Raw genomic sequence first — 24,604 nt, 5'->3', positions numbered from 1 at the left:
CTTGGTTGTTTTCCCCCAAAAAGTGTCCTCAGCCTCCTGTATGTGACTGTGAAAAAGGAGAAAAGGGCCTTCCTGGCCCTGCTGTAAGTATCTTTCTCCCCCCCCCCCTCACTTTTCTGGTTCTGTAGCTTACATTCTATGTACAATGTGGATTAATTTTAACAGTGGCACTTTGTTAATTTGCAGTGCTGGTGAAATGTGCATTGAGAAAAGGCAGGCTTGTGATTCAGTAGGACGATCACAGAAACTGTATCTGCATGCAGTTGTGCAGATATATAAACTCGGTTGGCATACCCAAGACAGTTGCTCTAAAGTTGCTTCCCAAAACTCAGTGGGAGAGTTTCAGATGAACAGACATTAGGTTAAACTGAAATTGTCAGCAAGGCCAAGGAGAGTTCATTACATTTCTATTTTGCCTTGTCTTTGGAGAGCAGGGGGTGAGACCCAGGAAAGTCTTCCTTCATTTTATTCTGAGAACAAAAATCACCAGTGAGTTTCATCAAAGAACAATTACAACACAATCATGCGAATTAGAGAGATGCCTGCTTTAGGCACTTTTGTAATTTTTTATCATAGCTTAAGCCATATTTATTTTTTGTTGCTTTGTAACAGATCTTCCCCCTGGCTGTCAAGGCCATCCTCTCTACTCTCTACAGTGCAGCTAGGCCTGGAGGGGGGGGCACACCCTATGTTAGCTCATTAGTCATTTTGAATTATGGAATGGACAGATAGGGAGTTGAAATCATTATGAGTTCAATAAACATGTTATATGATGGAATTAAAGCATGAGAGTAAGTGGAATGTATAATAAATGGTTCAACATTGATGCTGTTGGTTATATGATATATGTAGTCCACTTCTCTTAACTATTCAGAGTAGAAAGATACTGTAAAGATATGTCCCAGTCTCTACATGACTTCCACCCTCCCTCTTGACAAGTGAGAATTTCTCTGTTTTTTCGCAGTATACAGTACATTCTGAGAACTACCTCTACTGTATATTTCCTCTTGCAGCATCACTATGAGCCACAGTCTTTAGTAACAAAATTTAGGTAGTACTTTAAGCAAAAGTTCCTAGAATATTGTTCCTTGTTTTCCTAGCCATCTTCTCTTTTGTTCTTGGGAGCAACAAGTGAAAGTTGTTGAAGTATAATAATGTCTAGGAAGTTGGAGAATAAAGAACTCCATTAACTTTCCACTTTTACATCTTTTACTTCCAGGGTAAAAAAGGTCGCCCAGGGGATGATGGAGCGCCTGGTGCAAAAGGAGGAAAGGTGCTACGATCTTTGAAATATGCTTTAAAAGCTCATTTGTGAAAAATCAGTCATTTAGAACAGGGGTCCCCAACTCCTGGTCCATGGCCCACTACCAGCCCATGGCCTATTCAGAACTGAGCTGCGCACGCAAATGTGCAAAGCTCAACTTGCATGCGCGCTGGCCCACCACTCACGCAAGCACTGTATGCGCATGCACACCGGCCCGTTGCTTGTGTGGCCCAATTCCCCTCTCCTCCCCCCAGTAGGGTCACCAAGCCATAAAGGCTGAGGACCGCTGATTTAGAATGTATCTGGTTGAAATTAAGAGATCTCCCATCGTAGTAGAAATTAGAAGTTAAAGCATAACACATACATTTCAGCATATGAAAGTAGAACTAGACTGGTCTAGAAGACTCCAGCCAATTGAGAATTGTCCATTAAGAGTTTTTAGAATGTTCTCAGAACACTTACAATGTTCACTAAGCTGTGAAAGTAGCAGGTTGTAGAGGAATAGTATTAAAATATCCTATTGCTTCTAGGGGGAGCCAGGCCTAAATGGAATTCCAGGAAGAGATGGGACAGAGGTAAAAATCAGTATTTTGTGTCATGAATTAATTTGCTTTGAAAGAAATATCTAGGTACTTTAAAAATGTATGCCATCACACACTGATAATCACAATTTTCATTCACACAAACAGAAGGAGGTAGCAATCTTTTTTCTATCCAAAGCTGTACTCATTCAGGGAGAGTGTGTGATAAATGGAGATGAGAGCCAAAAAGAGGGGGGCTACCCACTTCTTTTTGTCCAATAATGTCCCCCTTTTTCTTGCTCTCATTTTCTTTCTTTGTGACATTCTCTGCCTAGGCAACAGGCTGCCAGGCAGGAGACAGGATCTTACAACACTATTGATCTGATCCCTCGGATCATGAACAATTAGGCTAAGGTAGGCTTACTGTATGAGGATTTCAAAATGCCAGATAACCACTAGCCATCAGCAAACAGTTAAAATTTTCTGTGTGTCTTTGTGGCTATATAGTGACAATCAGATTTTTGCAATCCAGATTTAGTAGCCTTAGGCTGTTGGTTGCATGGGGTCCACTAATAAAAAGCAAAAAAATGTGAGAAAAAATAAACAAACTTAGCAATGTGTGAAGTACTGCTCCTCCCACATCATCGGCCTCACTCATAAAATCTTTAACCCACTATTCCAACTCATGTGGGCAATCTGGAGTAGATTATGCAGCAACTGTAACATTAATCCCAAACTACAAAAGCTACCTAGACTATCCTGGGATATTGGAAATGGCTAGACTATGGCATGGTCTAGCATAGTGCTAACTGGATTTTTATAATGACAGCCTTAGAGTGGATTTTCATTGACAGAGATTGCAACAATATCCTTTTATTTTATTCAGGAGCTCAGATACTGCTTTGTAAAAAAATGAGACAAAAACAGTGACTGAAGCATTAGTCATCCCTCTGCAAAATCTTTCAGTGGCTTTTCTGGGGGTCTGATGCTAGAGAATCAGGACCCCTGTACATTGCCAAGGTACTGGGTTGAGTTCACCAAATAAAAGTTAAATAAAAAACCAAGTAAAAGAAGAGCCAACCACTGTTTCTTAGTTCCTTTTTCTCACTCCAAGACAGGCACATTTTTTAAATTAAATGCCTAGTGTTAATCCTACATGTTTTGGCTAGCAAGTGCCTGTACTAATTCAGTTAAAAGATATCTCACTTCTTTTTGTTAGGGGAAATCTGGATACAAAGGAGAAAAGGTATGGATTTCTCACCTTCTTGGATCCTCTGTTTGCTGCATGCAAGTAAAAGGTGAGTTACTGGATTTAAAGAGAAAGGATGGAATACTTATTAATTAATGAATTGTATAACCCACATTTTTCTTTTTTTGTAAAATCTTTAACATGTTTCCAAAAAGAAAATATAAGGGGAATGGAAATCTTGAAATGAAGGAAGACCAGAGTTGTTGCTTGCTATTGTCTTTTAATGTGGAGATAATATTAATGGCATTTTTTAAATCTCAGGGTGAAAGAGGTGAATGTGGAACACCAGGCATAAAAGGAGACCGAGTAAGTAACTATCACAGATTTAACTGGGAGGAGGGGAGAGATGGTAAAGTAAAGACTTGGAAAGAAGATAAGGAGATAAGATCTACATAGAGCAGATGTAGATGTAGCCTGATGCTAAAATATCTAAATCAGGAGTGTCAAATTTGCAACGTCGCAACGTATCCAGTGGTGGGATTCAGCCGTTCACACCAATTCGGCAGAACTGGTAGCTAATTTTTTGTTGCCCAGGCCCAGAATGGACTTCCAGAAGCAGCATCCACACAGAGAACTGATTGTTCACATATTTGAATCCCACCACTGGACGTATCATGACTTTTTTTGCCACCCCGGCAATGGGGTGGACGTGATGTATCCGGCCCACGGGCCGGCAATTTGACACTCCTGATCTAGATCATCATTGTGTAAATATGATTAGGAAAGAGAGGACTATTGGGGTGGAAATATTTTCAATAGGTGTAAAGAATATAATAGTATCAATTAGTTTTTAAATTAGCTGCCTTTACATTAATGATCTGTAGCAGGCCTGCAAAAATGTCTTCCTGAATTTGTGGACAGCTGCCACCAATCAGTGTGAGCACTATGAGCCTGGCTAGACTTACACCTTGAGTTGGTCAAAGGCAGCTTTCTAATTCAGTGTTTCTCAACCTTGACAATTTTAAGGCATGTGGACTTCAACTCCCAGAATTCCACAGCCAGCAATTCTGGGAGTTGAAGTCCACATGCCTTAAAATTGTCAAGGTTGAGAAACACTGTTCTAATTTCTTCTCTTATCTTGTAGGGTCCAGAAGGCCCAGGTGGTCCAAGAGGCCCCCGAGGTCTGCAGGTAATAGAGACTAGAAAGTCTGCTTAAAGATTGTGCTACATGCCACCCTTCTCTGTCTCTCCAGATTTAATCCTGATCCCAATTGCTGTTGTAACCTGAGGACTAGTAATTTCATAATGAAGTTTGTTACTGCATAATTTATTCATTTTTAATTGTATTATTATCAGAATAGAGTTGATTAGTGGGGATAATACAAATTCTCACATCATGAGGCTATTTTCTAATGTCATCCTCAAAATATATTTCTTCTGCAGGAAAGAATGGGATGAAATAAACTTGAAATTCTTCAGATGATATTACTTTTTGCATCATAACTCTGATACCTATAACCTATCCTATATGTTTCCTATACCTTTTTCAGTTCCAATCTTTGATCCAGAAATAAATCTTAATCCTAATCCTTTGTATTGTTGCATGTATAATACATATTATTAAAAGTTCAGCAATACAAAGCAATTTTTTTTTTGGTCCTTTGGAGCATCCTGACTTAGTTTTCATTGTCTCAGCCACATTAACTCAGTAGGAGTTATAAAAAGGTGATTGAGAGTCTCTTCATTTTCTTTTTTTTTAAAAGGATATGACTTTGCCTAAAAGTTTGTAGATGACAGAACAAAAACAAGAAGGCAGAATAAATGTCACTCACTAATCAATATTTAATATAAAAACACGGTAGATAAATGCCAAAAAAAGTATTTGCTTAGTTCCACTAAATGAAGATCTTTTCACACATAATTCCCTGCACAAGAACATACTATGTGTAGGAAAATGTTATACTGTTACTTGTTTGTAAGCTCCAAGAACACATGGAAAATGTCCATTAGGTTCCATCTCCAGAAATCTATGACCAGGTAAGCATCTGTGGCATCTCACAAATTCTTGCCTCACAATTCCCACTCCATTTGCCCCAGGTGTTAGTAAATAGTACATAATTTTAGGCTCTAAATAATGTGCCTGGGATCCAGCAATGGTGGGGAGCTCTTACAAAGTCTGTATTGAGTTGATATCAAATGAATGCTGCTGTGAATTGTGATTTTATGTTTTTTAAGCTGATTGTGGACAGTTCTTATATTTGTATCTTTGTTATTAAATTATTTTTACCTGTTGTGAGCCACCCAGAGTCACTTACTGTAGATTGTATGGATGGCCATACAAATTGAATGAATGAATGAATGAATCATTCATTCATTCAATCAATCAATCAATCAATCAATCAATTAGCTAAGTTTGTACATTGTGCCCAGTCATGATTTGTTTTAACAATGGTTGTTGGATAAGTCATAATAGCCTGGTCCACACATGATATTGTTGAGCATTGTATAGCTTAATTAAATATGTGAGACCAGTCATAAATTGACACCCATCATAGTCAACATCTATTTGTAATCTGTCATAATTATAGCCTAGGCATACAAGTACCTAGACTGGGTCATGCATCCCCAGGGGTGCTGTGACAGCTGGAAATTTGAGAACTGGTCATATCTCTATTATTTTCAGCACCACTGTAACTTTGACCAGTCATTTAACAAATGGATTTAAGCTATAAGCACAATTCAGATGCATGACTGTCCCCCAAATCTTTTTCCTTTCCCAGTTTAAATAAACAGTCCTTAAATTTATTGTGGTATATATCAAGATTTGAAGTGTTTATTCCATCTAAGTCCTGTCAAGTGTTTGGAAATCAGCAATTTGGAAATAATTGTACTATAATGATGTATAAGTATACTGACCAGGATTACTTTCACATGAGATGGAAGGCTATACAAATATGATGATGGTGATGGTGAGAATGATGAAGACAGACAGACAGACAGACAGAGTATAAGTAAAACTGGACAGAAAGACAAGTGACCTGGGGGAGGGAGGACCTACTTCCTCTTCCACCCAGTGGCCTCTAATGGACTTTTTCCCCCTTTTTTTCTCTCACCTGCAGTAGGAAATGTTTTTTTCAAATAGAATTTATTTTTATTTATTACATTTATATGTTGCCCATCTTACTGATAAGGTAACTCTGGACAGCTTACAAAAAGTTATGGTTATCCCAGAAAGGCATAACTTTCTACCTATTTCAGAAGATCCATCCAGACCATTAGCAGGAATCTAATCACCGAAGGGAAGGTAACACTGCTGATACCAACATTGTTCTCTTGTTGGCCTTTATTAAGCTATTCCCAGGACTACACTATTTTTTAATATAAATTTACAGACTGTTTGAGATAGAAATTAGCACTGCTGATGCTTCTGGGTGAGTGTAACCAATCTTCAGATATACAGATAAATGATCTTACTACTCAACTATTATGTCTACTGCAGTCAGTTGAACATATCCTTATTTATCTATCATCTTAACTTGAGTCTTTGAAGATCTTTATCATGGTTTCATATTTTAACAGGGGCCCCAAGGAGTGCCTGGAGATCAAGGACCTGAAGGAGTGCAAGGATCAAAGGCAAGCATCCTAATCATCATTTGTTGATTTTCAGCATCATAAAGCATCTCAACTGCATTCATAATCTTGGCAAGCATGTGACTAATTCATAACACTTGGACTAAAGCTCTCCTAGAAAAAGGGAAAAACCAAAAACCCTGAGCTCGGAGCTGCCCAGAGTTTCTTACAAAATAGGCAGCTATATAAATGTTGTACATAAACAAATAAAAACAACCCAGAAGCTCCTTAATTTTAATTTTAAACATAACTATAGAAGTGAGGTTTAAAAGGGACAATGCGATTCAAATTTGTGGAGAACTTGTCTGCTGCTTCAAACATTCCGTGAAAGTTTTCCCAGTTGGCATTTTCAGAGGTCACTGCTTACTCTCTCTGTGTACGTTATTGAAATATAATAATTGCTCAGAAATACTACATTTAATTGTAGCAAAAAGCCCTACTTTTAGTTATAATGTATTTATGTTTCAGACATTATGACTTGGTTATTTTTCAGTGAAGTCATCGTGATATAATTTGTGTCCTTTTATATAAATACTGTAATTTCTGTGATTTGTGTATTATACTTTAGTGGCCGATTAAGTATTGCCAATTAATTAACATAAATATATTTGATAAATAAATAACAGATATTCTCTTCCCCAACTAGTCCATTGAATGGAGGTTTTACAATACTGTTCTGTTTCCTCTGCTACTGATTCTAGCTATCATAGCTAAACTGGAAGAAAGTTCCTTTAAAGTCAAAGCAGAAGTTCATCGAACAGCAAGAATCCAATCTTTCACTGTGGGTTGTAAACAGAAGATCAAGCTGCACAAACAGAAATGTTCACAATATTCCATATCATCAAAATCCCCTTTAAGACACTTCGGTTCATTTGAAACTTTGGTATGGCTTCAAGCCTCAGGGAGCTATAAAAGCACAGCTCATAAATAACATCTTGTTGAGACTTTTATGATTTTTTTTTCTTTAAAGTACAAGAAAGCTATTTAGCTCCAGGGCGTCTTTCCATACCACGTTGCTCTATATGCATAGTAAGAAGTGGATTCACATAACTCTTTTCTTCCTCTTTGATATCGTATTTGAATTCTTTGGAAAATACAGTATTCGTGGTAATGGAACACATGCCTGGCTTCTGAACTGCCTTAAAAATTTTCCTATTTTATGTATAAATGTTATGATTATATAGTTGGTGCAAAGTTCATCTGTGACCTTATTTCCCTCTTGTTTTATTGTTATTTTATTTATTGTATCTGAGTGGTCCTTGTTTAACAACCACCGATGGTTCAAGCTTGTGACAGAGCTGAGTGAGTGGTACTTATGAAGGTGCCTCAGAATTCTGTTCACCATAGCATCCCCATCGTCAGGGGTAGGCAACCTTGGCTCTTTTATGACTTGTGGTCTTCAACTCCCAGAATTCCTGAGCCAGCCAGGAATTCTGGGAGTTGAAGTCCATGGAGTCATAAAAGAGTCAAGGTTGCCTACCCCTGACCATGGTCATCTGATCACTACAGTATTTGCTATATTTTTTTGCTGACTTCCTACAAGCAAAGTCAGTGGGGAAGCCAGCAGGTGTTGCAAATGCTGACCATGTCACATTCTTGCTTAACAACCTGCGGTGATTTGCTTCATCATAGTAACCAGGAATGTCTTTAATTGCTGTCACTAAGCAGCATGGTTGTGTGACATTGCACTTTATAGTCACATCTCGTAGCAATGGCAATTCTGGCCTCAACTGTTAACCGAGGACTACCTGTAGGTCAAATTCTCTTCCAAACCACTGATATGGTAATAAAACACTACACAAAACCAACATTTATGCAGATACATAAGTACACTAAAATGTTCTTCATAAGTGAACATTTTTAACATATATAAGAAGAGCCAAAGATGAATGATGAATTTTGCAATTTCTGAATTTAGAAATTACCCTAGTTTAGCTGAAATTTAGGAGGAGCTGCATCACAAATTGATCTAATTCTGCCCCATGGCATATCCTTAAAAGCCATTTGTCAGCCCTCACAGGAAAATCAGACAGGAAATATGACTAGATGGGCTCATTCTACTTAATTTTAAAACTACATGAACAGAATCCTGCAAATCTCAAGATAGAAACTTCCCACTGCCATTTTTAACTGTCTCAACAATTAGGCCAAGCCCTTTGTAAATTTCTTCCTCTGTCTGTTAATCCATTGGAGGCTCCTGCCTCTCTTGTCTGATAGTTTGCTAAGCAGCATCTTTTCCCCTCATCCCCTGTAATGTATTGGCCACAATTGTTTTAAATCACTTGCTTAATGTCTGACCTATTTTGCTGTATTGTTTAACAGTTGCTGTTACTGAAAGACAGACTGGCTGTCTCCAAGCTGATAATGAGGTTTTGGGGCAGGAAATTGTTACTTTAAACCTATTGGTTGCCACCTAGAGGCTAACTGTATAAATAGCTGTACAGCAGCCTTTAGGGCTGCTTCTGTTCTGAGTTAATAAATTTGTTTGCTGTTTTAACACTCTACCTCAGTGTTTCCCAAACTTGACAATTTTAAGGCATGAGGACTTCAACTCCCAGAATTCCGCAGCCAGCAACGCTGGCTGTGGAATTCTGGGAGTTGAAGTCCACATGCCTTAAAATTGTCAAGTTTGGGAAACACTGCTCTACCTTGTTCAATGCCTAAAGAACTGAAGATACAACATTCCCCAAGTCTATCTACACATTGCATTACATCATTCTATCCTATTTTCACATCAATCTATGATTTTAAAAAAAGAATGAAAATTAAAATGATTTTCTTCATGTTCTAAAATGCTTGATTGTGAATGATTTCTCTATGATACATATTGTTTGTATATATGTGTCTTTCCTATACTATGTATACATGTTCATCTAAATATGTTTATGCTCTAGAACTGTAGTACAGCATTTAGAAAACTGAAAACCAAGTGATAGTTGTGATATTTTTGCTAAGTTTCTATTTTCTATTCTATTCTCTCAAGTTTATATATGCTCTCCATTCTCGTAATATTTTATGCCCTATAGCTAACTCTCACCACTTCATTCCAGACAATAATTACAATTAATTGAAGCATGATGATTTATTTTACAATTATTTCCTTTGAAAAGGAAAAAGAGATAGTTTACCTTCCTTAAAATCTTATCAACATAATTAAAGCATTGATTTCTTTTACCTTTTAAGGGTGAAAGAGGCCTCCCAGGCCCTGTTGGATTGACTGGAGAAACAGGAGTGGGTTTGCCTGGCCCAAAGGTAAAAAATATCAGTCAATCATAGGAAAAGAGGAGACACAGTTAAAGTAATAGATAATATTCCAATAGCAGTGTTCCAATATCTCAGGGGCTGCCATAAAGAAGAGGGAGTCAAGCTATTTTCCAAAGCACCTGAAGGCAGGACAAGAAGCAACGGGTGGAAACTAATCAAGGAGAGAAACAACCTAGAACTAAGGAGAAACTTCCTGACAGTGAGAACAATTAATCAGTGGAACAACCTGCCTCCAGAAACAGTAAATGCTCCAACACTGGAAGTTTTTAAGAAGAGACTGGACAGCCATTTGTCCGAAATGGTGTAGGGTTTCCTGCCCAAGCAGGGGGTTGGACTAGATGACCTCCAAGGTCCCTTCCAACTTTACTACTACTATTATTATTACTAAATGTCAATAAATAATAAAAAGTTCAACCACTACAAATGTCTTTGTATTACTTGGAAATTTTTTTAGAAACTTGGAATACTTTTGGATATACGGTATATATCCAAAAGTATCTGAAGTTTCTAAAAGATTTTTCAAGGAATACAAATATAAATAATTATGAATTATTTTATTAGTAGTATCATTTGATTGTCATGCATGAGGTTATTGGTCCTGGGATAGTATTTGTTTCAATTTCTTCTCACACTGCCAGAGAGATTATAGCCAAAATAAGAATGCTATATTTGTCTAATAAAAACTATATTTTCTTAAATTAAAATATAAAATTTCTGTTTTGAAGGGTGACATTGGCTTGACAGGCAGACCGGGCCCGCCTGGCCCACCAGGTATTGGGGAACCAGGTTTACCGGTATGTATTGAATCTCGGGAAATTCCATGAAGGAAAGGGTTGAAAATAATATGGGTTGCTTTTCTGAAAATAAGATGCAAAACTCATATCTGGTATAAAATGAAGAACATAGTTGAGTATCTTCTAGTCGTATACAGGTAGTCCTTGACTCATGACCGTTCATGTACTGACCATTCAGATTTATGATAACGCTGGAAAAAGTTATTTATGAGCGATCCTTCAGCTTACAACTGTCCCTGCAATCATGTGGTTGCTATCCAAGCACTTGGCAAGTGGCTGGTACTCCTGCAATCACATGATTGCCATTTGCGATCTTCCCTACTGACTTCCAACAAGCAAAGTTAATGGGGTAATTGGGGTCACATGATATCTCCCTTAAAAAGTGTGGCGATTCCAACTATTTTTGTTGGGTGTTATTGTAGATTGTGATGCTAAAAAAACTAATTTGATGTTGAATTTTATAACAGCTGCAAGGTTATTAGTAGGGCAATACTGGAAGAAAGATTCTTTGCCTACTATAGAAGATTAGATGCTTAAGGTGTCAAATTTAGCAGAAATGGCAAAAATTTCTGCTTACTTGAAGGATCACTCACAAGAATGATATATTTCGGTTTGGAGAAGATGGATAGATTATATTCAGAATAAATATGGCATTAAAAAGTTTCATTTAGCTTATGAGTAAACTTTAGAGTATTATTAATAGTTTCTTTTTTAATTTTTATTAGTTTTAGTATGGTTTAACAATATTGATTTGTTTATATTATTATGTTTATTTTTAATTTGTTTATATTTATGTTATAAGGGAGTTAAAGTGCGTTATGGACTTGGTTACTTGTATAGTTGGGTAATGTTTTTTTTTAGAGTTTGATTGTTTATTTGTAACCCTGTACTCAGCTCTGGGAAGTTGGGGGGGAGGGTGGGTGGGTCTTGGGATGTATATCGTATAAAATTTTCAATAAAAAAAGTGTGGCGATTCACTTAACAAACATAACAAAAAAGGTAATTAAAATTGGACGCAATCACAGGATACCTCACTTAACAACTGTACTCCTTAACTATGAATTTTTTGTTGAATGTAAGTCAAGGGCTATCTGTATAACATGTTTTTCAAACTTGGCAATTTTAAGAAGTGTGGACTTCAGCTCTCAGAATTTTATATTGACAATTGTCAATTGTTCTATCCTTTTGCATTTGTCAATCAAAAAAGTTGGGAAAATGTCAGTATGTAGTGCAATGTTATCATTGATTGATTGACTAATCGATTGAATATGTGTCATCAAATTGATGTCAACTTTCAGCTAACACATAGATACATTTTCTCCATGACAATCTCTGTCCCTAATCTGGTCTTTCAGGTCTCCCAAGAGTGCACTCACTGCTACTGTAATTGAGCCATGCACCTTCTGCTTATCCTCTTCTTCTCTTTCTCTCTCCCTTTCCCAGCATCAGAGTCTTTTCCAGAGAGCTAGGTCTTCACATAATGTATTCAAAGTAGGATAATGGAGCCTAATAATTTGCGCCCTGAGTGAGAACTCTGAGTTGATTTGTTCAGGGATCCATTTTATTGTTAACATGAGAACCCATCACTCAAACCTTGGATGAAAGTGACCATGTCATGTTGAAATTCAATATAATGCAAACATAAACAATAGAAAATAATCCAACCAGAGTCTTCAATTTCAAAAGAGCTGATTTTAACAAACTCAGAGAGAACCTAGGAAAGATTCCATGGACAAAAATCCTAAAGGAGAAAACAACCCAAGAGGTATGGGAAACTCTGAAAAATATGATCATAAAAGCTCAATCCAGTACAATACTACTGAAAAAGAAAAACAAGAAATTCAAGAAGAATCCAGCATGGCTGCACAAAGATCTCTCAGACAAACTGAAAAAGGACAAGTACAAAAAATGGAAAGAGGGACACATAACTAAGGCTGGTTATCAGCAGACAGCCAGAACACGCAAAGATGAAGTCAGGAAAGCAAAAGCTCAGAATGAACAAAGACTTGCAACAGAAATCAAGGACAATAAAAAAAGTTTCTTTCAATATATTAATAACAAGAAGAAGGTCAAGGAAACTGTAGGTCCACTAAAGAGAGAAGATGGCAAGGAAGGAACAGCAGTAGGGAGAAAGCAGAACTGCTTAACTCATTCTTTGCATAAGTCTTCACATAAAAAGAAATTGTAGCCCAACATACAAAAAAAACCTACTGCAAAAGACAAACTAGAAACAAAAATTAAAATAAGCAAGAAAATGGTAAGAGAACACCTATCTGACCTTGATGAATATAAATCACCGGGACCAGACAGATTACATCTCAGAGTTCTGAAGGAGCTGGCAGATGTTATCTCAGAACCATTGTACCATATCTTTCAAAAATCCTGGAGCATCTGATGTTTGGAAACTGGCTGATGTGTTTCCCATCTTTAAGAAAGGGGAAAAAAACAGACCCAGGAAACTACAGACCAATCAGTTTAACATCAATACCTGGGAAGATCCTGGAAAAGATAATCAAAAAACAGATCTGCAAACAACTAGAAGCAAACAAAGTTATAACCAGTAGCCAAACTTGAACAATGAGCCCTATCCAACAAAATGAATTTTAATGTGGAGAAAAGCAAAGTTTTACATTTGGGCAGGAAAAATGAAAAGTACAAGTACAGATTAGGCAAGACCTGGCTCAAAAACAGTAACTGTGAGAGGGACCTTGGAGTTCTAGTGGATGATCACTTGACTATGAGCCAGCAGTGTGCAGCAGCAGCCAAAAAAACTAATACAATAGTGGGTTGTATAAATAGAGGCATAGAATCAAGATCATGTGAAGTATTAGTACCGCTTTATAAAACCCTAGTAAGATCACACCTGGAATACCGCAACCGATTTTGGTCACCATATTACAAAAAAGATGTTGAGACCTTGAAAAAAGTTCCAAGAAGAGCAACTAAGATGATCAAAGGCCTGGAGACTAAAACGTATGAAGAACAGCTGCAGATTTGAGTTTGGCTAGTCTAAAGAAAAGAAGAAACAGGGGTGACATGATAGCAGTATTCCAATATTTGAGGGGCTGCCACAAAAAAGAGGGCATCAAACTATTCTCCAAAGCACCAGAGGGCAGGACAAGAAACAATGGTTGGAAACTGATCAAAGAGAGAAGCAACCTGGAATTAAGGAGAAACTTTAACCAGTGGAACAATTAACCAGTGGAATAGTTTGCCTTCAGAAATTGTTGGTGCTCCATCACTGGAGGTTTTTAAGAAGAGACTGGACAGCCACCTGTCTGAAATGGTAGAGGTTCTCCAGCTCGAGCAAGGGGCTGGACTAGAAGACCTCCAATGTCCCTTCCAGCTCTATTCTATTCTAAACTAAACTAAATAAAAGCATGTACATATACTTTTACAAAATTATATTATTGCTACAAAATTATGTTGTTGCCATATGTAGTTACCAGCAAGAATGACTAAGAACTTTACTCCCACAGTGCATCTGCCTGGATGTGTTCAAGCAAGAGACTTTCAGTTTGTATAGGGCAATAGCATATGGTAACCAGAAAGATTTGGCCTCAGTCCATGTGAATAGTTACCATATGCCACTCTTGGGTCTTCATAATCCTTTGCAGTGGTTCTAGCGAATGCATATTAGAACTCTTCAATAAACACTGAAGTGGAAAGTTTTTCTAAGAATGTTGCAAATTACAAGTGTTGACAACTCAAGCACACCTTTGTGTGATCTAATAAGACTCCATTACTGAAGTTTTGCTCATTTTTTATTATATTGCAGGATTATTGCTGGTTTGTCCTCTCAGGTTCATTTTGTTAAAACACTTATTGGGTGCTGTCATGGAAAAAAATGGAATTACCATAGCTTGATATGTCTTGTTGTTGTTGCAGTTCATAGCAAGTTTGTGAATTCATTTTTTTGTGAATTCATCTTGATGCTTACAATCTGGGGCTGGTTGAAACTAGACTCCAACCACAGAGACAAATAAAATCCATATTTTGGTTGAACTGCTATTGATTTTCACAATTTTCTGAATTGTTTTTTAAAAAAATATTTTACAGGGAACTCAAGGACCCCAAGGTGTTCAGGGAGAGCGAGGACCAGAAGGAGAAGGGCTTCCAGGACCAAAGGTGCAATTCTGTTTTTCGTTAATCTTGTGGCATTTAAATAAATATCGTTCTTTTTTTTCAAATTGGCATTTCTACATCTGAATGTATAGAGAAAAAATAGGTTCTAATTTTGTCCTACAACTCATAAATGGTACAAAGATTTCTCCCAAAACATGGCAGCCAACCATGTTTTACAAGCCCTGTCTACCCCCATAATCTGGGGTTGATTTGGGGAATGGGGCCAGGCTAGCAAAAAGAAGCCAAAAGGAGGGAATTTATTTAGCATAAAAAAGCAATAACAATAATGTAATTAGTAACACTTTTGGATTGTCACTATTTTTTATATTCACTTCTACTAAAAAATTAGAATTAATGAACAGACTATATATACCTCTTTCACCAGCTGTGGGTTTTAGTCGTAAGGTATATCATAAGTCTTTGTATCTTTAATATCTTCTAAATGTTTCACATCAAAATATTGATGATTTGGAAATAGAATATCATCAAAGATTGTCAACTTACTTCCTACTATGCTTCATCTGGAAATTGCACAATGTAATACAGCCAAATATCTGCCCCACAGATACAACATCCAAATTGTCAGTGGGAAAAACAGTGGGTTTTATGGGAAAGAAAGGCATTCTGCAAGGAGTTAAAGCATGGTATTTGTGGGGAGGAAACAGAGGGAAAAAAAAAGGTATCAAGACTGGTGAAACCAAACCCTTGACGTGCTAGTGCCAGAAAGAGATAAGGGGGTAGTAGATTTTGGAATCCTATATGCACTTTCAAGCAAATGTAGCTACTTGCTTCTGTTTCCTAATGGGATGATTAAACCCGATAGAAATAGTGTTCACAGTGTTGGCATCCAAGGAATCTGGGATTCCCTTGGATTCTGGCATGGCAGCAAGCAAAGAAGGAAAAGATCACTGACACTTGGGAAACAGACTGGCTTCCTTCCATGGTCTCAGTTCCCAAAAATTAGTTACTGGTATTCAGCTCCAAGGAAATCTAGCCTGCCTTTATCCATCCTACGTCTCATTCCACTTTACTCTCTTGGCTGTTCTGTGCTTGATCTACTTTTCAGTGTGGGTTTCCCATCTTTCCAAGGGATGATAAATCCACATTTTAAAATAGCTGTAAAAACAGCAAAGCTGGAAAGAGGGCAACAGTTGGAAGGCTAGATGTCTTTCTAGCTACCGTCACTCCAATGGTCAGCTTTTTATTCTTTTAAATATTGATGTAGTCTTCTAAATTTAAAAGAACTGCTTTAATGCTCTATGGGCTATTCTGAAATAACTCTAACTGGGCTCCCTCTGAATGCATCTAAGAAAACAATTTTTTTTTTTTTTTTTTTTTGCTAAACCAGGACAGGTTTTAACATGGCTAAACTCTCTAAATTAGCTGTCTGTCAATACTTGTTCCTCCCACAGCCTTACATGTGTAACAAGCCTTACTCTTGTTAGGAAGAGAGATTAGGGGTGTTTTCTTGCCAACTAGTTATGTTTGGTAGAAAGGAAGCAAAGTGAGGAGTGCTTGACATGAAATTTGTAAGAACAGCATCACTCACCAACCTTGTTACTCAGACAGATTAGAACTTGGCTGTTACAGTGGCGCAACTTATGTCCAGCTATGTTTCTGCTGATGCAGGAAGCAGAGGAATATGTGCTAATGCTACTACCTGGATGTACCCATAATTTTATCTTTTACATCATGATTTTATTATAATTTTATACCCATTCAAAGCCATTATGGGAACTGGTGGCATATAAGTCATGCAAACCAATAAACATATAATCATAGTCCTCTCTTCCCTGTATTTTTTTCTCATACTGACACAGCACTAGCACAGAGAGGAATCCCCAGAAATATTACAGAATTCTTCCTCCCCTGCTCCCTTGTCATGGATGAACTCTAGAATGACATGCTAGAAATGGATATGAGTCAGTCCCCATTCATATGAATTCAAAGAAGTTGAGTTCGCTGCATTCCTTGATCAAGTTGAAGCAGCAAATCTAATTTAGATATAGGAAGTGCACAGAAGTCTCTTATTGATAGGTGTAATGTCCAGGACATTCTTGTTCAGCGTTGCTCAGAAGATAAAAGTAAAAAAAAATCAGTTGGTTTCAATGTCAATGAGACACCAGGAAGACCTTCCTATTGGTAATCCCAAAGATGCTTTTTCCAAAAGGCAACTGGATTTTCTTGTTTGTTTGTTTTTTCTTTGAAAACGTTTCACTTCTCAGCCAAGAAGCTGAGAAAAGCACCTTTGGGACAATCATGACCTGGATGATTGAGAATCTGCATAGACATTTCCAATTCATAAGAACTATCCAACAAAGTGATAGAGTGACCCAGGAGGTAGTAGAGGCTCCTTCCTTAAAGAATTTAACCTGAGGCTAGATTTCTAGAATGCTCTGGTTGTGGATTCCTGCTTTGAGCACATGATTGGAATAGATTATTTCCAAAGAGTTTTCCAAGCCTTCATTGACTATGCTTTATGTCAGGGATATACAAATTTTGCAGAACAAAAGCATCACTTAGGGCTATACTGCCCAAATATCCCACTTTGTTGAATACACAGACAAGAGCAGCAGGATTCTTATATGTGACATAAATAGATGATTTTAGGAGATCTCTAGATTAATCCTCTTACTTTTCCTGGGAATAGAGAGATTGCAGCACAACAACCCCTATCCTTGAGCCAAGTTTATATTTCTCTACCCTTAAGCTTGTTCTATCTTATTTCTTCCATTGTTTGCTGATTCTTTTAGGTCAGAATGGAAAATGTAATATTTCTTCAAAGGTAGTCTTCTTCTTGCATTCTTAATATTTCAAATTCTATTTCTATAAGGCCAATAGTCCATCTAGCTATCTGTTTATCTATCATCTCACTTTTAATTGATAATTACCCTATGATTTTGTTTTCTCCATTCAGGGTGACCGTGGTTTTGAAGGTCCAAAAGGACCTCGGGGCCAACCAGGCATTGGCATAAAGGGTGAAAAGGTAAGTCCTAAAAATGCCAAGGGATTGACTCCATCCAAATAAACTTGAATGCCCTGACTGAGAGGCTCAAAAGGTGTAATGAAGCAAAATAAAGAGTTTGCTTTTTTCAGTGAATGTTGGACAGTGCTATAATGAGCTGGTAGATTTATATCCCATAAATCTATTTTAGCATTTTCTTCTAGTAAAAGGTAAATCGAAATGAAGCAGCTTTTAGTCTGTGGGAAAGTTAAGTTTTAGAAGAAAAAGAAAGAAAAATTGCACATGCCTTTCAGCTCCCAAGAAACATGCCTACAGTATTAACTTTGCGTTAATTGTGTTTTGCCGCTCATCTGTATTTAGATCATAATAAAATATAGTACAGCTTATCTGTATTGATACTATACAAATTGCTTGCAGTGAAGATTTCAGTTATTTGTAGGATAGCTCAAGGGTCTGCCTGTTGTGTCAGTAACTAACCAGACTCTGTTTATCAGGGTGAAATAGGTCCACCTGGTTTGCCTGGGCCTATTGGATTACCTGGAATTGGGATTCAAGGCGAGAAAGTAAGTTAGGCACAAGCCAAGGTTTTAAAACTGTTCATTTCACTATAATGACTTTTATTCATTTCTATAAAGTTAATATAATTTATTTCCTAGGGGGTAGAAGGCCCCAAAGGACCACTAGGACCAAGAGGGCCACCTGGACAGGGGTTACCTGGGCCAAAGGTACGTAAGTTCAACCCTAACAGAAATGTCTTGGCTAGATGTTTTAGATCAAATAATTTTAGAAAGATTAGTCTTGCTCTTCACGTTCCAGGTTTAAGCGAATTTCTGTGATTTTTTTTTGGGGGGGGGGGAATATATTACTTTCTAGACTGCTATCCCAACTTTCCAGTCCAAAACAGTGCTCAAGGCAGCCAACAGAAAAAGAAATGAAATGCAAAAGCAAACTGAGATGCCTTTTCTAAAGTCAGGAAGAATAGGGACCCATTTGGATTTCACTAGGAACATGTTGTATAGTGTGGGAAGGAAATGGGACAAGAAGCTCTAAAATTTGAAAACTTGGGCCATGGAGTTGAATAGTGGCAGAGTACCTTTTCTTAGTGTTAAGGGAATTAGCATCTGGTCTTGCTAACATTGAAGTTTCTAACACGATTGCAAAACTTGTTGTTTAAGGGTGATCAAGGTTTGCCAGGAGAAACTGGAGCTCCAGGAGAAAGAGGCCTTGGAGAACCTGGTGCAAAGGTACAGTAGTTCTTAAAATACTGAGCATTTAAAATGTGGATAATCTCTCAGGGATAAGTATTACCAATATGCTGATGATACTTAATTATACATTCCTGCCTCTGGCCACTCAAGTGATGTTATTGAGATTCATTTTTTAGAACCTGGAGGTTGTAAAGATCTAGACATGGAGGAACTGGCTCTGATTCAAGACTGAATAACTGTGGGTTTTAGATTGAGAGAGTTGTCATCGTTAAGTCTAGACCAGGGGTCTGCAACCTTGACAACTTTAAGACTTTTGGACTTCAGCTCCCAGAATTCCTCAGCCAGCTATGCTGGCTGAGGAATTCTGGGAGCTGAAGTCCACAAGTCTTAAGGTTGTCAAGGTTGCAGACCCCTGGTCTAGATCAGTGGTTCTTAACCTTTTTGAATGAATCGCCCCCTTGAGCCAATGAGGAAGTTGTCATCGCCCCCTTCCCCCAACATAATCTCTCAATCACAACATAGGAAATAATTCTTCAATTTATGCAAACACTTTTTTTGTTTTCCTTAAAATTGTCATCAGGACATATCGATGCAAATAATTTATTTCCAGTCTTTTTCCCATATCTCAACTGTGTGAAAAATTTTGGTGCTACCCGTCACTTTATTTCCAAACTTCGTTTTTCATGAATCGTTGATTCATCAATCTGCATCACAAATTCTGTATTTTTCAAGGTGTCAATAAGCCTTTCTTCCACATCAGCAGCCATTTCATCAATTCTTTTTGATACGGTGTCATTGCTCAAAGGAATCGATTACGTGATAGTGCTTGCGCTGGGCCCCAACATGGTGGCAACAATCTGTTTCACTGCTGGTAAAATCAGCGTTTCTCCAATAGTGTGATGTTTGCCACATTTTGCTATCAGCAAAGATACTTCATAGGAACAAATGAGCCCCTTGCCAGCATTGAGTGACGATTTTCCAAATAACTTCCCAACAGTGCTGCGGCCCTCAGACTTGGCCTTTAAGGATTGAAAAAATGATGCCGGTTTGTCAGCTTTATCCGAATGAATTCTTACCAAATGGTCTTTCAGTCAGGAAGGCTTCATCGCTTCATTTGAAAATGTTTTCTCACAAAGAAGACAAAACGGAAGCTGTACGTTGGAAGGAGATGGAATTAATCCCAATTTTAGGTATTCCGTCAAATATTGGCGACACTTCCTCTTCTCGGCCATGTTGGGAGGTCTTCAAAATGAAAGGCACTACCTGCAAATTAAATTTTCGACTCCACTGGAACACTAGAAAAACACACGTGGACATCAATAAACCTAGTTTCAACAGTTACATTGACATTACAGCTGACGTCACAGGGGACAGCCACTCAGCATGCAATGTTTTGAAAGAAGCGCTCCCCCCTCCATCACTGCCCATTCTGGCCAATAGCGTGCCACTGTATGGGTAGAGGCTGCTGCGCAAGGTGCATGAAGATAAGCAATGCGTTTTCACATATGTATGGCATTCTGTACTGAAGCTAGCTGGAGGAACATTTGAAAACACAATTCAATCCACTAATAGCGAGTGATCTGATATTTTTGTATGACAGATATACAGCGATTCACTGTACGAAAAAGTCTCAAAAGTGTCCCCAAAACTTCTCGCTCCATCGCCCCATATCACCCCCTTTTCGTTCCTTCGCCCCTGCGTTGCCCCTTTTCATTCCATCGCCCCCTTGAAAAATGAAATTGCCCCCTGGGGGGCAATATCGCCCAGGTTAAGAACCACTGGTCTAGATGAGGCATCACTCCCCGTCAGACTTGATGTGCACTTTGGATGTCCTCCTGGGATTGTGGCTCTGCTTAAGGAAAAGAGGGCACCTGTGGCCAAAAGGACTTTGCAGAAATCTATCTTGAGCGCTGGTTGCATCCATTCCTGGATCAGAAGGGTCTGCTTATAGTCACCCATTCTTTTGAATCATTGCATGGGTCTGCCCTTGAAGAACTTTTGGAAACTGAGCCTGGTTCAGAAAGAGATAACATGACTAGCCATGTGTACATCATGGTTTGCATACATATTACTATTCCATGTGAGCTGCACTGGCTTCCAATAGCTTTCCAAGCACAATTCAAGTGCTGATGATTACCTATAAAGCCCTTTATGGTATATAGGGCCAAGATTCTTGAGCGATCATCCAGTGCTTGTAATTGCTGTGCTTCCACCAGATCCAGCAGAGGGGCATGTTCCAGGTTGCCTGTATGAATCAATATCGACCTGTGGAAATTAGGACCTTTTCAGGTAGAGCAACTGCCTGTGGAACATGTCCCCCCCCTCTCCCATTCTTCTTGGCTTTTGGGAAGGCTATAAAAACCTGGGTGTTGCTTCAGACTTTAGGGTCAGGATGTTTGTAGAGTCTAGTTTATGTTTTTGCTATATGCTGATGGAAGCGTTTATTAACTGCCTGGCATCTTTTACCCCCTTGTTTTTATATTTATGTTTCTATTTTTACACATTACCCACCCAGAGTTATTTAATTAGGTTATTCTATAGTTATCTAACTAGTCTGCACAACCATTTAGATTTACAGTATATCATAAGTAAATAAATAAAACCTTAAAATACATTATGTATCTGACCGTAAAATGCATACAATGGAGAAATCCAGATACCTGTCCCAATCCAAAAATATGCACACTTGGAAGGAGATGATCTGCACAGCTAAGAGCAGAAAGAAGCCAGCAGGGAAGATCTCAAAAGGTGATCACATGATCACAGGGCACTGCAACTGGTCATAAGTGCAAACTGGTTGTCAAGCACCTAGATCGTGATCATGTGACCACAGAGGTGGTCACTGAGGACTGGTCATAACTACTGTTCAGCACTGTCATAACTTTGAATGGTCACTAAATGAGTAGTCATAAGTCAAGGACCACCTATAATCTTTTACATGCATTTCCCAGCCTTGGCTGCTTGTCAATTCTGCATTAAATAAAATCCAGGATGTCCTGTTTCTTTGAACAACTTTTTCCTTTCTCCCTTACAACAGGGGGAGCCAGGCACTTCAGGTCTGGCAGGATTACCTGGGCTTCCAGGAGAAGACGGTGCACCAGGACAAAAGGTTTGATTGCTATTTTTAAAATAGGCAGGAAGTGCCAACAGTATTGTTTTCCCTTTCGTCTCTCTTACATCTCAGGGAGAGAAGTCTGAGTCAATGAGAGGGGTTTTTTTTACCAGTGTTTTCTTCATTCCTTGGACTGAAAACCGTATTTTTGTAACTGTCACCGCATAATTTCTCCAAGATTGATCTCTGGTTCATCACATTTTTCTGGAATTATTAGACAGTTGCCCTCTGCAGCCCAACGGCAAAGGAGAAAGCACGTTTAGTTTAAAGAATTGCTTGTCTGCTCCCACATACATTTTGTCTTCCTGATGAAAATGGACTCCAATAAATAGGTAATATACTTGTCCATTCTAACCACCAATTTGCCAAAGTGACTATAGTAAATGTATGTTACAACTTCATAACACCAGCTCCACCCTTCGTAGTAGCATTGTTGGGTTGCACACAAATAAGTAAGGGATAGGCTTTGCATTGCAATTTGTGTTTCTTCGTTTGTCTTTTCCTTGCCTCCTCTGTGCTAAGTAAGTCAATATATACAACAAATAATATAGATCTCTATATCCTATTGCTCAATGTAGTATATATAAGATTTATTGCTTGCACAATCCTCTACATGCATCATCTTGTCATAATCGCGCACTTACTTTATATGGAAGATTAAGCAATAAAACTCAAAGATTACAGAAGTGGGCTGAGACTGTGTTATTCCTTTTTAGAAAACTCTTAGCCATGTAATCAGTCAAAAGACATGATTAGCTAATCCATCGTTCTTTAATATGTTAAAAAATGGAATAAATGGTTGGGAAAAGCAGGAAGATTGCAAGTAGAAGATGATATATGGGATCCATTAAAGAATATATGGTGATGGCAAATAAAAAGTGCCTAATTAAAAGTATTGTGAGATTCCACATACGTACCTTTCCTCGAAAACATCTTGTTGTTCGTCCATCGATTTCGATGAAGACCTTGACATCTTGTGGGTTATGGGCCATCAATGATGTGTCCGTAGATGGCTAATAAGACCGATGTTAGCACGGAATGTTCTGCCACATACTGAACAAAGAAATGTAGACACTGTTACTTCAGCATTTGCAGCTCTGGCTTTGCGGAGTGCTCGCTTTTCTTGTGCCAAGATTGTCCTTCTGTGTTCATATGTCTGGCAACCCTGGTACACCAAGGTCAATCATGCACTAGAAGTTCCCAAGAGATGGTGTTAATATCCAGGGACTTAAGAGAGGCTTTCAACGTGTCTTTGTTATCGCTTCTTTTGTCCCCCGTGCGATCGCTTTCCTTGAGACTGCTCACCATAGAAGAGCTGTTTAGGGATGCGATGATCTGGCATCCTTACAACATGGCCTGCCCAGCGCATCTGGGCTTTTATCAACAGAGTGTGAACTGATGATAGGCCTGCTCTGGAGAGGACATCTGTGTCTGGTATCTTATCCTGCCACCGGATCCTCAGAATTCTACGAAGGCAAGTCAAGTGGAAGTAGTTCAGTTGTCTAACATGTCTCCTGTACACTGTCTCGAAAACATACTGTATTGTAGGATGCCATCCAGGGTCTTCCTTATTCATAGAAACATAATCTCTTACTACCTACACTACACCAAAATATTTAATGCTCATATACTATGCTGTGTTACAGGGAGAACCAGGTTTACCTGGCCCACGTGGTCCAGAAGGTGCTCCTGGAATTGGAATTCAGGGTGAAAAGGCAAGGAATTGTTTGTTCATTGTTTCTGGAATTATCATGCCAAAATAAATAAAAGATTTTTCTGTTATTAGAGGCATGAAACACTTTTTAGAAAATGGATTTTATCAAGCATTTTTTTGTTCAGAAATTCAGTGTCAGATGTTGAGAGCGTCCCTTCTTCTCTTCATTTCCTTCCTGAGCCCAGATTTGCTGTGGACATTTTCCCAGTCCTTTAGAGCAGATGTTAAAGATGCATTGATGCAAGAAGGAATTGTCTACTTCTAGCTGTACTGACCAAAGCAAAATGTCTGTCTTTATGTACAGATACATACTGAATTTTCCAATGTCTCTTGCAATAATTTTCTGTTTACTTTCCTCAAGGAAATTAAAGCATGTGTTGTCTGAACACCTTCTAAAACTTTTTCTAGGGCGATCAAGGTCAAAGAGGAATACGTGGTTTGTCAGGACCAACTGGAGTGCCTGGACCTGCTGGGGCTAAAGTATCACTTTATTTTTTATTCTTATTACGATATCTGGTCTTTCAGAAAAACTTTGTGACTGAGACTTTACTTGATATGGTCAAACTAGCCATGATATATGCCATATACTGTAGCTTGCCATCACATTGCTTGTTTATTTATTTAATAGATATATATATGGCTGCCCATCTTACATATGTTAGACCACAGGTGTCAAACTCGCTGCGTCACGTGACGTGTCGTGACGTATCATGACTTTTTTCTGGGGTGGATGGGCATGGCCTCTGCATGATGCAACTGGCCCGCGGGCTGGCAGTTTGACACCCCTGTGTTAGACTAAGCAGCTTACAATAAAAATA

The 24,604-nt window shown here is 38.3% G+C and overlaps 1 protein-coding gene across 4 annotated transcripts in view; it reads left to right on the top strand.

Moving 5' to 3' along the window:
- Nucleotides 1-24,604, top strand: part of LOC120318124 (collagen alpha-1(XXVIII) chain-like) — a 72,909-nt gene that overhangs the window by 26,209 nt on the left and 22,096 nt on the right. For all 4 annotated transcript variants that reach the window (XM_039365422.1, XM_039365419.1, XM_039365418.1 and 1 more), the window contains exons 5-21: nt 24-83; nt 1,220-1,273; nt 1,795-1,839; nt 3,005-3,031; nt 3,296-3,340; nt 4,119-4,163; nt 6,554-6,607; nt 9,788-9,856; nt 10,594-10,662; nt 14,722-14,790; nt 17,705-17,773; nt 18,247-18,315; nt 18,409-18,477; nt 18,928-18,996; nt 21,998-22,069; nt 23,719-23,787; nt 24,195-24,266. In XM_039365422.1, the coding sequence (XP_039221356.1) occupies nt 24-83; nt 1,220-1,273; nt 1,795-1,839; nt 3,005-3,031; nt 3,296-3,340; nt 4,119-4,163; nt 6,554-6,607; nt 9,788-9,856; nt 10,594-10,662; nt 14,722-14,790; nt 17,705-17,773; nt 18,247-18,315; nt 18,409-18,477; nt 18,928-18,996; nt 21,998-22,069; nt 23,719-23,787; nt 24,195-24,266 (1,026 nt within the window). The remainder of the gene's footprint in view (nt 1-23; nt 84-1,219; nt 1,274-1,794; nt 1,840-3,004; nt 3,032-3,295; nt 3,341-4,118; nt 4,164-6,553; nt 6,608-9,787; nt 9,857-10,593; nt 10,663-14,721; nt 14,791-17,704; nt 17,774-18,246; nt 18,316-18,408; nt 18,478-18,927; nt 18,997-21,997; nt 22,070-23,718; nt 23,788-24,194; nt 24,267-24,604) is intronic.

The sequence above is a fragment of the Crotalus tigris genome, unplaced genomic scaffold (assembly GCF_016545835.1).
Source record: "Crotalus tigris isolate CLP2741 ecotype Arizona unplaced genomic scaffold, ASM1654583v1 scf7180000020074.1721668, whole genome shotgun sequence".
In the NCBI taxonomy this organism is placed as follows: domain Eukaryota; kingdom Metazoa; phylum Chordata; class Lepidosauria; order Squamata; family Viperidae; genus Crotalus; species Crotalus tigris.
The sequence above is the reverse complement of the archived record's forward strand: the minus strand, read 5'-3'. Positions and strand labels throughout refer to the sequence as shown.